This window comes from Gobio gobio (genome assembly GCF_949357685.1).
Source record: "Gobio gobio genome assembly, chromosome: 15".
Classification (NCBI taxonomy): Eukaryota; Metazoa; Chordata; class Actinopteri; order Cypriniformes; family Gobionidae; genus Gobio; species Gobio gobio.
Window position 1 is genome coordinate 16,110,856 of NC_137108.1, and position 16,560 is coordinate 16,127,415.

The 16,560-nt window shown below is 38.7% G+C and overlaps 1 protein-coding gene across 2 annotated transcripts in view; it reads right to left on the reverse strand.

Moving 5' to 3' along the window:
• ano10a (anoctamin 10a) overlaps window positions 1-16,560 on the reverse strand; it is a 65,311-nt gene that overhangs the window by 2,924 nt on the left and 45,827 nt on the right. The window contains exon 14 of one of the 2 annotated variants that reach the window (XM_079837486.1): window positions 13,698-13,714. The exons of the other annotated variant lie outside the window; for it this stretch is intronic. Within the exon in view, the coding sequence (XP_079693612.1) occupies window positions 13,698-13,714 (17 nt within the window). The remainder of the gene's footprint in view (window positions 1-13,697; window positions 13,715-16,560) is intronic. 2 annotated transcript variants of the gene reach the window in all.

Genomic DNA, 16,560 nt, shown 5'->3' on the forward strand with positions numbered 1-16,560 from the left:
ACAAGTACAAATGTACAATGTTTTAAGGCCTGGGTTTACTCATTATCCTTGTTCCACTCCGTCCTGCACGCTGAACATGCACATGGACAGTGGGTGGGCCGTATACTTTGGGCTTTAGTAAAGGTTTGTTATTTTGTTAAAAGCATGCAAAATCCATAAATCTGATTAACTCAGGTTATTCACGATTAATTATGAGTGCATGGGATTTCAATCCAATCAATGTTTTCCTCTAAAAGGGCAGAATTTCTTCTAAAACAATCTAATACTCAAAGTGAGCATTGCCTCTTTAAGATGTCTTCTTTCTCTCAGACACCGTATATCTGTTCACACACTGAGTCAATCTTTCTCGGAAGCTCGCGGAGGCCGAATTTTCAGGCGCTCATCTCAGGAGACACTTTCCTTCCTGCGGGCTGGATTAGCATTAGCAATAGTGAGAACTGAAGTTCAAATAAAGGTAGTTGACACGCCTAACTGGAGCAAATATTCTGGATTTCAAGGGAGGTCCTGATGGGCGTACTGGGATAATTGACGGGACATGTCAGTATTGATTATGTTAGAAGGAGGCAGGGAGGGTTAAAAGCTTCAAAGCTTCTACAACACCAACATACTATCACTCATGTTAACAACTGAACTCAAATACAAGTGCAAACTCAGGCTCAATGAATCATTAGAGGCTGAACAGCTGTGAAGAATCCCATCACAGTGATAAGATATTGTCTATATAGCCTAATCATTTATGAAAGACCGTCAAGGTGCTTTCAGTTCAATGTCTGATTCGCAGTTTGTGAATTTTCTTAGTTCCAAAATCTGGCTATACTGAAGGCGTTATATCGACTCCCCCAACACCATTGAAGGTTAACACGGGACATGTCACATTCTCACAGACTTAGGCAAGTTGACAGATTCCCTCAGATGACTGGCTTATTCCACTCCCTGTGACGGCGGTCAGGCAATGATGTGAAAACAGACTGAAGCTGACCAGATCCATCAAGCAACTAACATTCTTTGACACTTGGGCTGGACTATAAACTGGGCCAGAGGGGCCAGTGCCCCAGGGCCTCAGACTATCAAGGGCCTCCAAAACCAGTCCGAGACCTCTAAAAGAAGCTCAGCGATTAGTGCACAAACTGTAATCCCTGGGCCACTTGAATGTACAAAGGGGCCCAGGGCCCTAGCATACACTGCAAGATAGGGCCCTGGCTACCAAAAACCATGGAATTTCTATTATTTTTTTCTATTAATTTAAAGGAAGGGGTCTGTCAGTACGGAATGCCTGGGTTGGGGGCCCCCTACGACATGTTCTCAGGGGCCTCACTTGACAATGATAAGGCCCTTTTTGGTGCTATTTTTCAGAGAAAAAACTTTTTTTCTAAAAAGTTTTAAAGGATTAGCTCACTTCAAAATGAAAATTTCCTAATAATTTACTCACCCCAATGTCATCCAAGATGTCCATGTCTTTCTTTCTTCAGTCGAAAATAATGTAAGTTTTTTGAGGCAACATTTCAGGATTTTTCTCCATTTAATGTATTTCAAAGGCAACCAAAATGGGCTTAGAAGGGCTTCAAAGGGCTTAGAAGGGCTTCAAAGGGATTAGCATGATCCCAGCTGAGGAATAGGGTCTTATCTAGCGAAACGATCAGTCATTTTCTAAATAAATTAAAAATGTATATACTTTTTAACCACAATTGTTCGTCTTGTGCTGGTCTGCAACACGCTAGGCATTACATAATCATGTTGGAAAGGTCACGCTAGACGTAGGCGGAAGTACCGCCCCATAGTCTTCGCACCAAAGATACTAGGGCTGGGTGAAAAGTATTGATTTCTCGATTTTAATCGATTCTCACTTTTACAAAACAATATCGATTCTTAAATCCCCAGAATCGATTAGTCATCCTGTTTTCAGTTAATTAATTAAATAAACATTGTAGCACACCTCCCATCCAATAAATCGCAATAATCTTTGTGCTTTATTACTATTGATATGAAACAGTCTCAGATTTCAAATTACGTCTATTTTTTTATGAAATTCAAAAACATATACCGTATTGGCGCTGTGGCGCGAGATCGCACTGCCGCAGCTCAGCTCAAGAGAACCGGCAGCGGGGAGCGCACATGAACGGATTTTCGCTTCCGCCTTATCCCAGTAACAGCGCGAAATAAACATGAATGAGCTTCTGAAAGTGTGTTAAAAGATACAGGACAACTTACCGAAATCCGTATCATGTCACATAGAATAGCTCAATCAGTGTTTCAACCGCAGAAAGATGTAAGTAAAACGGCTTGTAAATGTCATGTAACGTCACATTTACCTCAGAAAAACCATATCCAAGGCGTTTCTCAATGTCAAGGAAGGATCCTCGGAAGCCAGAATTCCGAGGATGCTACGTCATCGACATCCGTCGAAGGACTGTTCCAATGTCGAGGATCCTCGGAATTTCAACCAAGGTCTGAGTCCTTCGTTCGAAAAATATGCCATATACAGGAAAGGATGCATACGAGTAGACTTCGCGCACTTAGTGTTCTCAAATCACCCACAATCCTATGCGCGCAGCTTTGCTATCTTGTTCAAAAAATACAAAATATCGGAGTTGGAGCGTTAACGGGGCAATATGCTTTCAAGTTACCAAACATTTGTTATAACCGTAGTATAATAAGTAAAGTTTAACGTTTAAATGCCAGTACAAATTATTACCGTACTGATATTATACAAATTACGTTATTGATGGCTAACGGACCTTTTCACTGACGTAATGAGGCTGACGTGCACTTGCTAGCCTGTTCCATTTACCTGTTCTCCGAATGCTAAAGAGGAGCCTAGCCTCTGAAGGAAGTGACTTGGAAGGACCAGTCCTGCAGAGGAAGGATCCTTGACATTGAGAAACACCTCCAGTGTCCATAAACTCGTTAGTCAGCTAGAACAATTGACCTATCGGTAAGCCCCTCCTATCGAACGCCGATGAGCCAATGGCAGTTGAGTATCAGTTGCGCTGGGACCAGAACTCGGACATCTTTAGGTGTCAGCGCCATAGAGAAACATTGGAAGATCCGAAGCTCTCATCGTTTTGATGGTGTTTATGCTACAAAAATGGTAAATGTCGTGCCTGGGGTACTGTAACAATGATTCCAGGGATCCTGAGAGGATTTTCTGGTTGTCATACTCTAGTTAAGTTACTATTAAAGTTAGTAATTCCCTGCTAACGTACAAACCGACTTACTATAACTAACTGTTCTCATGCAATGGTGTAGGTCAGAATCACGAAGGTCTACATTTCAGTGCATCTCTCCATATTAAACTGATTAAATGTGAATGTATGTAATCTTACCCCGTGGTACATGAACAGTATTGATCCTGGATGTTATCATCTGCGATCGTAACAAGAGGCTTCTCCCGTTTGCATTGAGATCTGTAAACCATCGCTTCCAAATTAAGCTCTCACCATATTTATTTTTTCCCCATTTTATTTCTGTGAGTTTAGATATGTTTAAAGGTCTGCATTATCTGTCTTATAAGGAGGACTATTATTTTGACGGGTATTATAGTCTACGGGTAAGTTAGTGAAAGGAAGAGCTCGCACGCAGTTTATCAGAGTTGTTTTGCAGATTCAAAGTTCACCAGTTATTAACTGCACCCTCGAAAAGGCATAAGGTCTGTGTATATGTTTGTTTACTGTGAGTGTTTTTGTGTAATTTGCTGTGTATGTTAATGGTAATGCAACGGAGAGAGAGAGAGTTTGTGAATGAGACGTTAATGCGCACTTATGCTTTGTTTGTTTGTTCAGCTCTTACGATGATTTTTTGAGTGAAAAACGATGTAATAAACTTTATTAACCATCAGTTAAGTTTGGCCATCATTCAGACGGGGTATACGCTACATTATGTGTCCAAAAACATCTTCGGATAAGGTTTTCACACTGACAGCTGTCATTGTAAGATATAGCAACTCCGTTTGTTTGTCCGAGTTAGCAACAGTAACTAAGGGGGGCGGGGCTTACCGATAGGTCAATTAACTCTAGAGAGGAGCATTTTGCTAATTATGTGCACCACATTACATAGGATATTCATTGTCAAAGTTCTTCAATATTTAATGCATGTATGTAGGCTATGAATAAATCTGGCGAGTTTTTATGACAGCCACCATTTAAATGTTTATATTTCAAAAACCTAATTGGAGTAAAATTATGATTATGTAATTGTAAAGTTAATATTATAACTTTATTATTATTTATGAAAAAAAAACATAATTTAGGGTCATTTAAGTGTTTGAATACAAATCAATATTAGTAGGCTAATGTAGTATCAACTGACTCCCATAGTTTACAACATTAGTTCAGAAATTTGTTTTCCTTGAGATTATATATTTTCCATGTATTATACCTGATACATATCCAAAATAATCTATATTGAATTGAATCGAAACGAATCGAAAATCAAATCGAATTGAAAGCTTGTGATCCCTAATAGATACGTATACATATCTATGCTTTGCACGTTCGCTTTGTAAACAATGGGGCATGACCTTTCCAACGTGATTATGTAATGCCTGGCGTGTTGCAGGCCAGCACAAGACGAACAATTGTGGTAAAAAAATATATACATTTTTATTTTATTTAGAAAAAAAAATGACTGATGGTTTCGCTAGATAAGACCCTATTCCTCAGCTGGGATAGTGCAGAGCCTCTAAAGCCCTTCAAAGCTCTTTGAAACTGCTTTGATTTGGACCTTCAACATTTTGGTTGCCATTGAAATACATTATATGTTTTCCTCAAAAAACTTACATTATTTTCGACTGAAGAAAGAAAGACATGAACATCTTGGATGACGTTGGGGTGAGTAAATTATCAGGAAATGTTCATTTTGAAGTGAACTAATCCTTTAACATCTTCCAGAAACAAAATGATGATTATTAAATCACCTTCTGCAGGGGTGTTCAATCCTGCTCCTGTAGAGAGTCCTGCAGAGTTTAGCTCCAACCCAATTAAACAAATAAGATTCAAGATAATCTTCAAGAAGTCTTCAAGATTACAAACATTTTCCAGGCTGGAACAAGCTGGAGGTAAACTCTGCAGGATGTGGTACAGTATGGTGTGACGTGTTGCATGTATTAGACAGTCCCTCCAGGGGACTTTTTTTCTGATTTCACAGCCTAAAATTAAATTTGTTGCGCCTTTTCTCGTAGAACTACTCATAATTCCCCTTTACTGAAAATACAGAATTGTGTTACCTTACACATTGTTACTGAATCAGTATCAGTGACACTGATTATACTATACATTTTAAATGTTATAAATGAGTATTTCACGTTTTAACAATTTAAAAATTATAGAATTTTCCTATTGTTGTAGTATTTTTTCTATTTATAAGAGTATTGCCAGTGATTGCATTCACTCGAAATATTTTTCAAATCTACTGGTGAAATCAGGCATTATGGAGATTTGCATATATTCGCCCCAATTCATAGTTTTCACATGACGTTACATGCTTATAGGAATGCCAGTAATTTTTTACCAGGTTTGTAGTCAGTATTAATGCAGTAAGACAGTGATATTAAAATACCAAAATCAATATACACCTTATTGATGTTGCATACTTTGTACAGGAAAGCAGATGAACACAGAATATTAATGCAACACAAGGTTTATCTTTAAGTGTTTTTCCCATCGAAATCCATTATAAAGAAAACTCGTTGCGTTTATATTATAGGCTCATCCGCTCGCCTGTATATAGTATGCATCATAAAAAAAGGTGTAAACTGAATTTGATCTGTTAATATCACTGTTTTAGTACATTACGGCACTTTAATAGTGGGTTGCACAAATAGGATTCTTTAGCCTGTCGTCAGTTCACCCTCCATCTGCTGCTTGATCAGCTCTATAACGGTTTTACTGCGTAATTTATCAGTGTTTAAAATTAAGTGGTTTTAAAATGATGTGATTTAAAATAAAACCCATATCAACAAATCATAGATTAGCGTTAAACTTTGCTTAATTGAATCCTTATTGGTGAAACTCACCCTATAGTGTTTTTCACGTTAAGCGTTTTAAAAACGTCTCGCTGTTTTTAGTGATTTACAGCAGCAGGTGCTGTATATGGATCATAAGTGCCCAAAACGTGCATTTTGTTCACATTTTTGTTTTAAGATGGAAATTTGACAGGCTTGTGCTGTAGTTCTATGGAGTTCTATGGCGGTTTTGCCCTCCAAGGCTATGATATACATTATTTTCATAGTAGTTTAAATGTATAATTAAACCATTTGACACGTTAATTTAAACACTTGCGCAGCTGTGTCTCACACATTTTGGAAGCAAACAAGTTGAAAAGATAATAGACAAGTGTAGGTCTTAAAGGAACACGGCAACTGGGACTTTAACTTATTCACCATATCCCCCAGAGTTAGATAAATCCATACATACCATTCTCATCTCCGTGCGTGCCATAACTCTGTCTGACGCACCCACCGCTAGCCTAGCTTAGCACAAAGACTGGAAGTAAACAGCTCCAGCTAGCCTACTGCTCAATACGTGACAAAATAATGCGAGCAAATCACTCCGCAATCTGCAGAAGTAGAGCAGTGCTGCGCCTTCTGAGAATATAGTCCCCAGAATGTATATGTTTATAAGATGGCTGTGTCTCATATAACCTTATTTGTACGCGCTGTAATATACACATCACAACATGTAAATAGGAAAATGTTGGCGTTATTTTGTCACTTATTGAGCAGTAGGCTAGCTGGAGCCATTTACCGCCAGTCTTTGTGCTAAGCTAGGCTAGCGGTGGGAGTTATGGCACGCACTGAGATGAGAATGGTATGTATGGATTTATCTAACTTTGGGGGATACGGTGAATAAGCTAAAGTCCCAAAAAGTCGGCGTGTTCCTTTAATGATTTGGAAATATTTAATATTACCCTGTCTGTCGCTCAAATGGGTCTCATGTCGGAAATGTCCTTTTCTTTTAAAATATTGTATATAACTGGATGTCCAGGGGTCCATTCTTCGAACCTCGCTTAATACAATCAAGATTTTTTGACTGATACGTGATCTTCTCATCGTGATAACTGATTTCTGGCTTTTTTTTTTCTTTTTCTTTTTTAAACTAATCTTTGATTAGAATATCTGGATTAAGTTGTCTGAGTTTACTGTGTGTTCTTGTGTTCATTGGAAAGACATAAAAAAGTATTTCTCGTCGCTTCATAACATTACAGTTGAACCACTGTAGTCACATGGACTATTTTAACGACGTCATTACTATCTTTCTCTGCCTTGAAAGTGGTTATAACTGTGCAGTCTATGGGGGGTCAGAGAGCTTTCGAATTTCATAAAAAATATCTTAATTTGTGTTCCGAAGATGAACAAAAGTCTTACGGCTTTGGAACGACATGAGGGTGAGTAAATAATGACAGAATTTTCATTTTTGGGTGAACGAACCCTTTAAATTCTGCTATCGCAGAATCACAAAATTCTGGAGTAGCAGCCGGACTGCACTGAAAACAGATTCACAAAAGGTGGTCATTGAAATTTGAGTTGCTCCAAAGGTAGGAAAATTCCTTATTACGGAATTTACATAAGGGTCAGGAGGCATGATTAATTGCATTAATTCATATCACATTATTTATTTTTATAATTACTCACACTAAATGAATGTGTTAAACTGACAGCCCTGGTTCTAAGATAAATGGCCTCCAACATTTAACAAATTGACATCGGTTGGAAAAAACAAACCATTAATTCTCAGCAAATCAAAACCCGGGACACAACATGCATGCATAATACAAGCTGCCTTTTAAAGATCTTATCAAAGCTTTCTGATTATGGATAACTGCAGACACCAACATTTTTTCAAGATGACCGTATCTCTCCACTGCCACCTTGTCCAACCCACTCCCATGGGAACGCTTCGATCAACCTCAAGTATTGATGTAAAGTGAGATAATATACAAATGATGTATATTATGTTTTCCACCCATTTCCCTTTGTCTTCTTTTGAGATAGTGGCATGTTTGCCATTGATGTTTAGTAGGAAAAGCAGACATCGCCCACGTTTCACTTATCAAATCACCTGTGATCTAACGCTTATCACAGTCCAATCCTGCTCCTGGAGGACCCCTGTCTCCGTCTCTGTTTTCTATTCCTATCAGCCACTCATACAGCTGTTGCGGGTTCTCATTCAACAGAGCAGGATGACCAAAAATCCCCAGTTTCCGTAATGGTTCCATAATAGTGTTGGCAGCTTGGCCTTTTCCTGGAGTTCACCCCGGATCCTTTCCAAACACTGGCCACTAACAGGGGGTTTCCATTGCTGCCGCAAGTACCGGCTATTTTCAGAGTCCCTTTGCCCTAGAGCAGTGAGAGCTTTACTCCTGACAGCTGTCTTCACCCTCTCAAGCTGCTGAACACATGGAAATACAGCTAAATGGCGTCATGTGCTGCTTGCTCAACACTAGCGCTCTCAAACCACTGGACCAAGTACCTCCCTGAAGTCCTGTGGTCTTATATCACCAACCAAATGCACCGTTTAACTGCAGTCGGCACTTTTGAACTCTAACAGATCAGGACGAGGCCGCTGAAACGATTAGCTACCGTCCATCATCCTGATGGAGAGACTCTGGTGAAGACGCAGCGCCAGCACTGGCAAAGGGATGAGCTGGTGTCAGGTGAAGTTTGTGAGAGAGAATCGGAGGGGCAGAAGCCCAGAAACATCACGTCTTCAGTCATCCTGAAACATAATCAATATGTGTTTTACGACCTGCGTCTCTTTGCTAAATTAAAAGAAATGTTAGACGGATGAAACTTCGATGGAGTCCCGCCTTCATCGCAGCTCGTCAGCCAAGTGCTCCATCATATCATTAAATGTGCTGTCTTGATCTCGCTGTGAGAATGGTCTTCCCTTTTCAGTGCCTCCATTCCCACATATCCTTGACTACACATTCTTCAGGAAACTGAGGTCATCAAGAAGCTTTCATGGCTTCCTCAAATAAATCTCTAGGTAAATTAATGATTATAAATAACTAATGATTATTTACAACGGAAGTGAATAAATCAAAAAACGTACTTTAGCTGGACAATAACTTTGAGCTGATGTAGAGCCAAAACAACCTCTCTTCCATTCATTTTTAATATTATCAATGTAAAGCTGCTGTGAAACAATCTATATTGTGAAAAACGCTATATAAATGAAGGTGACTTGACTTGACTTAATGAACGAACAAGGATTCCAATCAGGATCTTCCTCTTCTCAATATTATTAACTCGTCTTTATCTTTAGGTCATGTTCCAAGAATATTCAAGTTGGCAGTCATAAAACCTCTCATTAAGAAGCCACAATTAGATCATAATAACCTAGCAAATTACAAACCCATTTCAAATCTTCCATTTATGTCTAAAATACTAGAAAAAGTTGTGTCCGCTCAATTGTGCTCTTTCTTGCAAGAAAATGATATCTATGAAAAATTTCAATCAGGATTCAGGCCGCATCATAGCACAGAAACTGCGCTCGTTAAAATCACAAATGATTTACTTCTAGCTTCTGACCAAGGCTGTATCTCAATACTAGTTCTACTCGATCTTAGTGCTGCGTTCGATACTATAGATCATAAAATACTCTTAGATCGACTTCAAAATTACACTGGTGTTCAGGGACAGGCATTAAACTGGTTTAGATCGTACTTATCAGACCGCTACCATTTTGTCTGTCTAAATGGGGAAAAATCAAAGATAACGTCAGTAGACTATGGGGTGCCGCGAGGATCCGTGCTAGGCCCTCTGCTATTCTCAATATATATGCTGCCACTTGGTAATATTATAAGAAAACATGGAATTAATTTCCACTGTTATGCTGATGACACTCAATTATATATTTCATCACGACCAGATGAAAACGCTAAATTATCTAAACTGACAGCGTGTGTTGAAGATATTAAATACTGGATGACGTGTAATTTTCTGTTATTAAATTCAGATAAAATGGAGGTATTACTTATTGGTCCAAAAAACTGCCCACAAAACCTCTCACAATACAACTTTAACTTGGAAGGATGTCCTGTCACTTTATCCACTACAGTAAAAGACCTGGGTGTTATATTAGACCGCAACTTGTCTTTCGAAAATCATATTTCATATGTTACAAGAACGGCATTTTTCCACCTTAGAAACATTGCTAAGCTACGTAACATGCTATCTATTTCTGATGCAGAAAAGTTAGTTCATGCATTCATGACCTCGAGACTAGATTACTGTAATGCTTTATTAGCTGGTTGTCCTGCATCATCAATAAACAAGCTACAGTTAGTCCAAAACGCAGCTGCTAGAGTTCTTACTAGGTCAAGAAAATATGATCATATACCACCAATTTTATCATCTCTACACTGGTTACCTATTAAGTTCCGTATCAATTACAAAGTATTACTACTGACCTATAAAGCCCTAAATGGTTTAGCTCCAGTGTATTTAACGGATCTTCTATTGCCCTACAATCCATCGCGCTCTTTAAGATCACTAAACTCGAGGCTTCTGGTCATTCCTAGGATATCTAAGTCCACTAAAGGAGGGAGGGCATTTTCACATTTAGCTCCTAAACTCTGGAATAGTCTTCCTGATATTGTTCGAGGTTCAGACTCGCTGTCCCAGTTTAAAACTAGATTAAAGACGCATCTCTTTAGCCAAGCATTATAATAACCTTTTATACTACAGTTAAATCGGATCAAAAGCATTAATATTCTGAACAGCAGCTATGCTAATTATTTCCCATCTGCTTTTCTGTTGTTATCTCGGGACACTAGTCCCGAGGTAAATAGTTTGTCAGCTCCAGTTTGTATCCAGCCTCTCATGGAGACTTCAGATGCCCCAACACCTGTGATGAGACGACTCGACGCCTGTGAAGAGACGACTCAACGCCAGCGCTGTTATGACCTAAATTAATACATGATTGATTCACTTTTTTCTAAAATTTTTCTTTGACATTCTCTTTCTAACATTTTTCAATGTACATTTATGAAATGCACTTTCTGTAAAGCTGCTTTGAAACAATGTGTATTGTGAAAAGCGCTATACAAATAAATGTTGAATTTAATTTAATTTTTGAATCTTCACGCAGCCAATATCAGCATTATCAGTTGAACACTGAATCTATCCATCAATCTATCCTTTCTCCAAACCGTTTATCCTATGGAGGGAGAAGGGTTGAACACTAAATCATATTTTCTATTTTTCTTTTAGTTATAATGCAGATGGAGCAGATTATGCTCTCTCAATTTAAACTAAACTACTGACTGAATAAAGATTATTCGCGATTAATTACAGAAAAAATGTGCGATTGATAGCACTAATATACTGTATAACACACCAATTAGGCATAACATTATGTCCTCAAACCATTCCTGAACCATTTTTGCTTTGTGGCAGGGCGCATTATCCTGCTTAAAAATAGGTCACAGCCACCAGGGAATACTGTTTTCATGAAAGGGTGTACATGGTCTGCAACATTACTTAGTTCTGATGCTCTCGTGCCCACTGTTGGTGCATTCGGCGGTGGACTGGGGTCAGCATGGGCACCCTTGACTGGTCTGCTGCTATGCAGCCCCATACGCAACAAACTGCGATACACTGTGTATTCTGACACCTTTCTATCAGAACCAGCATTAACTTCTTGAGCAATTTGAGCTACAGTAGCTCGCCTGTTTGATCGGACCACACGGCCCAGCCTTCGCTCCCCACGTGCATCAATGAGCCGTGGCCGCCCATGACCCTGTCGCCAGTTCACTACTGTTCCTTCCTTGGAGCACTTTTGATAGATACTGACCACTGCAGACTGGGAACACCCCACAAGAGCTGCAGTTTTGGAGATGCTCTAACCCAGTCGTCTAGCCATCACAATTTGGCCAATGTCAAACTCACTCAAATCCTTACGCTTGCCCATTTTTCCTTGTCTGGCTATCACCAGACCAAGCTCAATTTAAGATTGAACATTGGTCAGGGGAGTCTGCTCTGTATTTTCTACTGCAGACGCAAGCATAAGCGCGCATAAATTAAATGACTCTGTACGCAATTGGATAGTCCTTCAACCAATCAGACCACAAGAGGCGTGATAAACAAGCATAATTCAAATGATTCTGTACGCTATTGGATAGTCCTTCAACCAATCAGACCACAAGAGGCGTGATCAACGGGCAAAGACCCATCGCTTCTCTATCCGTCATCGAGATAATCCCTCCAATAGCGGAACAGGTGGATAAGCCAGTCTGTGATTGGTTCCCGCAAAAGTGTAACAGAAGCAGTAGAAATTAATGTACAGGTTTCCAGACTGAGTTGCCGGGCGAAATCAAATCGCTGGCAGATCAGGCTGGGTTTACCCAGTCTACATGTTTCCTGCTTCGAACACATCAACTTTGAGGACAAAATGTTCACTTGCTTCCTAATATATCCCACCCACTAACAGGTGCCGTGATGAAGAGATAATCGGTGTTATTCACGATACATAACAGAGCGTAGGCGCCAAAGCTGTTGATGGATCCGCTTACCCGAAACACTTCGTAACTGGCAGATTTGAAGAAGATTACCATCGTTTGGCAAATAAATAAATGACAGTTACATACGAATTGCCAAAATGTTATCATGTTAAGCTTTATGGTGAACCTCAAACAAGGGAATTGGTAGTTCGTAGTGATACTAATCCACAAATGGCTTGGGTATGCAGGGCATTCGCAGCTTATATGGACTGGTTAAGCTCTTTATAAAGAATTGATGCACCTCTTGATGGAAATAAATGTTGTGATGTTGTATCCATCAAGGGGTGCATCTATTGATTTCCAGGCAGTGTATTTCCTATAGAATGTTTGGGTAAGACAGATCTAAGAGCTTGCCCCCTCTTTTTAAATAGCCAAATGGGCTTTATGTAACAGCATTAAACCATGATTTGCTACTTCCTAGTCAAAGGTGGTATGAGGGGGAGGGATATTTTTATAGTCATCAATATCTTTTGGTATGTTGTCTTGGAATAAAAAAGCTGTAATAGATAATACATATGAAGTCATTGAAACCTTTCATTTCACATTATGCTATTATAGATATTGAAGGGCTTGAAGGGTTTTCACCTTCAGCTTGTCAGGATGTACCTTTTCATCGGCTAAAGATTAACTAGTCACATGGTATTTACAGCTTAGTCAATTGCCTTAAAAAAAACAATCTGGAACTGAGTGTATATGAGCAAAATGGCATAATTCAATTCACATACTTGCGAGGGGTCCTGCACCAGCCGAGCAACTGCCATTGAGATAAACGAGAATGCTAACAAATAGCACACTCCAGGTATTTTGAAGCTCCTTGGCTTGCACATATTTATCAATGTCTGATTTTCAGCAAATGAAGCAGAACCAATTGATATTCATAAGCCAGCTGATTTTATAATCTGCCCCCCACTATTTTTGTCCGAGCACACCAGTGTTACGATTTGCTAAAACCAACACATAAAAATGCTAAACTATTAGAGTAGTGCTCATAATGTACCTAAATTAATTGGAAACATTATAATCCACAGCATTTAAGAGGCAAAGGGGGGTTGTATCGCACACATCTTATCTGCTGTTAGTGAAGGGTGGAAACACAAGGCCACATTAAGGATAACGCTGGATGCCAACAGCACACTCCAGCTCATTGTCATTCACAATCCAACTGTGCCATATCACTAGAGCCATGGCAACAGACTTACCGACCGAGGGCTCGTCTCTGCAGAAATAAAGCCATTGAATCATGTTAAAGCGTGTCGATGCTGTTGCTTGACAGACATTGTATGGAATCATTATTAATACTTTAGACAATATATCATGCCTTTTCTTATTTTAGGAGAGGGACAGTTGTCTGAATTCATTATCACAAGTGTTCCAAATGTGAATCATTCTTTCAATATAATTGAGACTGGCTAAGGTTCATATCCATAAACAATAAATTACTGGCACCACCTGCCGTGACCTTTGAATAACAGTAAAAATCCATTCACGGATATGCACAGACAGGATTGTTAGAGGTAGTTAACCCAAAAATGAAAATTATTTACCCTCCTTCTGTCATTCCAAACCTCGAGGATTTCCTTTCTTGTGTGAAGCATTACATTAGGTATTTTGAAGAATATTCCAACTGTTTGTGTCCACTGAGACATTTTTTTTCCCTCCAAAATATCTTCTTTTGGGTTCCACAAAAGAAATCCATGCAGGTTTGAAATGACATGGGTGCGTAAATGATTTTAATGAAAATTTTAAAGAACTTTCATTTTTGGAACAATCCTTTTAAGGCTTTGTTCAGAATTGTATACCTCCATACTACTTTTACTGAGGTTTTTTAATCCAATGGACTGTAAATTAATATATGTACACTACCGTTCAAAATATTGGGATCAGTATGTTTTTTTTTGTTGAAAGAAATTAATACTTTTATTCAGCAAGGACACATTACATTTGATATTGTAAAAGACTCTTACATTCTTACAAAAATTCTAATAAATGCAATGTTCTTTTGAACTTTCCATCAAACTTTTCATCAAAGAATCCTAAAGAAAATGTATTGCGGTTTCGACAAAAATATTAAGCAGAACAACTGTTTCCAACATTGATAATAATAAAAAAAAAATTCTGGGCACCAAGTCAGCACATTAGAATAGAATTAGAATGACTGCTGAAAATTCAGCTTTGCCATGAAAGGAATAAATAGAAAACGTATTTTCAATTGTAAAAATATTTCACAATATTACTGTTTCTACTGTATTTTTGATCAAATTAATGCTGCATAAGCATAAGAGACTTCTTTCAAAAACATTAAAAACTCGACCCCAAACTCAGGAAAACAATTTACCCACACTATCAACAAATACTTTAACATTACTCTAAGTCTCATAATTTATGCATTATTTAACATTTTCATAATGCTTCAAAAATAAGAGCTTTTGAGAGTCACTCTCAAAACCGCTCCACTCACAGATTTTCAGTTTCATCAATAACAGATGAATCAAAATTAATTTCAACCATTATTATGAAAATAAATATATTTTAACAAAAGAATAACATTTCCTTCTTGACTTATTTTATTAAAATAAAATAAAAAATGTATTTAATAAATGGTAAATAACCATATTTATTTCTGAGATGATAACTGGACTGGATAACTGGCCTTTATTAAACATGCAACATAATGAGGTCATGAACACATACTGTACTGCTGTTTAAAACAGCACAATCAGCCCCAAAGTGCGTAAAACATCCGCAAAAACAGCCCAAAAGGCCGTAAACGTCCGAATAACAAATGATTCTGGTGCGTAAGCTCAAAAACATATGAGTTCAACACAGAGAGGAGCCTTCTATTCTTCTATCGTAGAAAATTTGTTATGCAAAAAATCTTTATTTAGAGGCCAAATACAAAGACAAAACGATTTACATCATTATCTGCAGTGGTGTAAAGTATTTGAGTAAATGTAATTAGTTACTATACTTAAGTATCTTTTTGTCTATTTTGTAGAGTATTACTGAGTACTAAAGATTAGCAACTTGACTCTACTTATTTACACTGTTAAAGAGTTGGATTCTCATGCTAAACATGGCCAAAATGTCCAAAGACGAGTTGGACGTATGACGAAGTTTTGAAGTTTTTTTCCGAGTATGGCCCTGTATAGTCTCAGCCTCAGACGTCACGGACCGTTGGCTGAACGTCTGATGCACATGGCACACTTATCTGGAAACACTTCAGGAGTTTCGAAGTCGTCACCGCGAGACGAGTGTGTTGCATTCTTTAACGGTCCGCCAAGAATCAAATGCAGCGACTCCAAACTCCCTTGTTGAAGAAGAATGCCGTTGTGTTTAACTGTGACAATGAGCACTTACCAAGATTAACTAAATGCTGGATTTTCAAAAGTATGTGAAGTTCGCGGCTCCATTGTTGCAGTAAACTTGAACAACGTTCATGAATTAATAATTTGAAGACGCACACTGGTCTGTTATTGCGGGGAAAGCGACTACATTTTCACGCCCCTAAACATGACGTGGAACAAAACGAACTGTGATTGGTTAAATTACATGTCAACGTTACGCCAGTCAAACGTCCTCTAGGGCGGTCCTTGACCAATGAAAGTTGCGATGGAGTCCAGACCTTCTGCCGTCAGTCTGAAGGTCTGGCTACGCGAGACTAGGCCCTGTATGACATCATAAAGGGTGGAATTGCTTGTATGGGTTTTTCTCCCGAATGAGCATGTGTTCACATCAACCAGAGCGAGAGAAAGAGCACTACCATCAACGAGCTTCATTCGGGTTACAGAAGCCGTCGGCAACGCTGTCATTTTGTATTTAGACCACAAAATCAACAATGTCACTAAATAAGTGTGTTTCTGGTTGTGAGGAAAAGATAACCTTGTTCAGCGTCCCAAATAACCCAGTGTTAGGAAACCGTGGATGCAGTTTGTTTTTCCGGAGCAGCAATTCAGTTCTGCGAGTGTGTTTGTTTGTTCCCGGTCACAAGTCGAAACCGCTGGCGGTGAGTGAAACTATCAAATGTCTGTTTTGTTGGCAATCGGCGTGTAAGTGCGTATAATG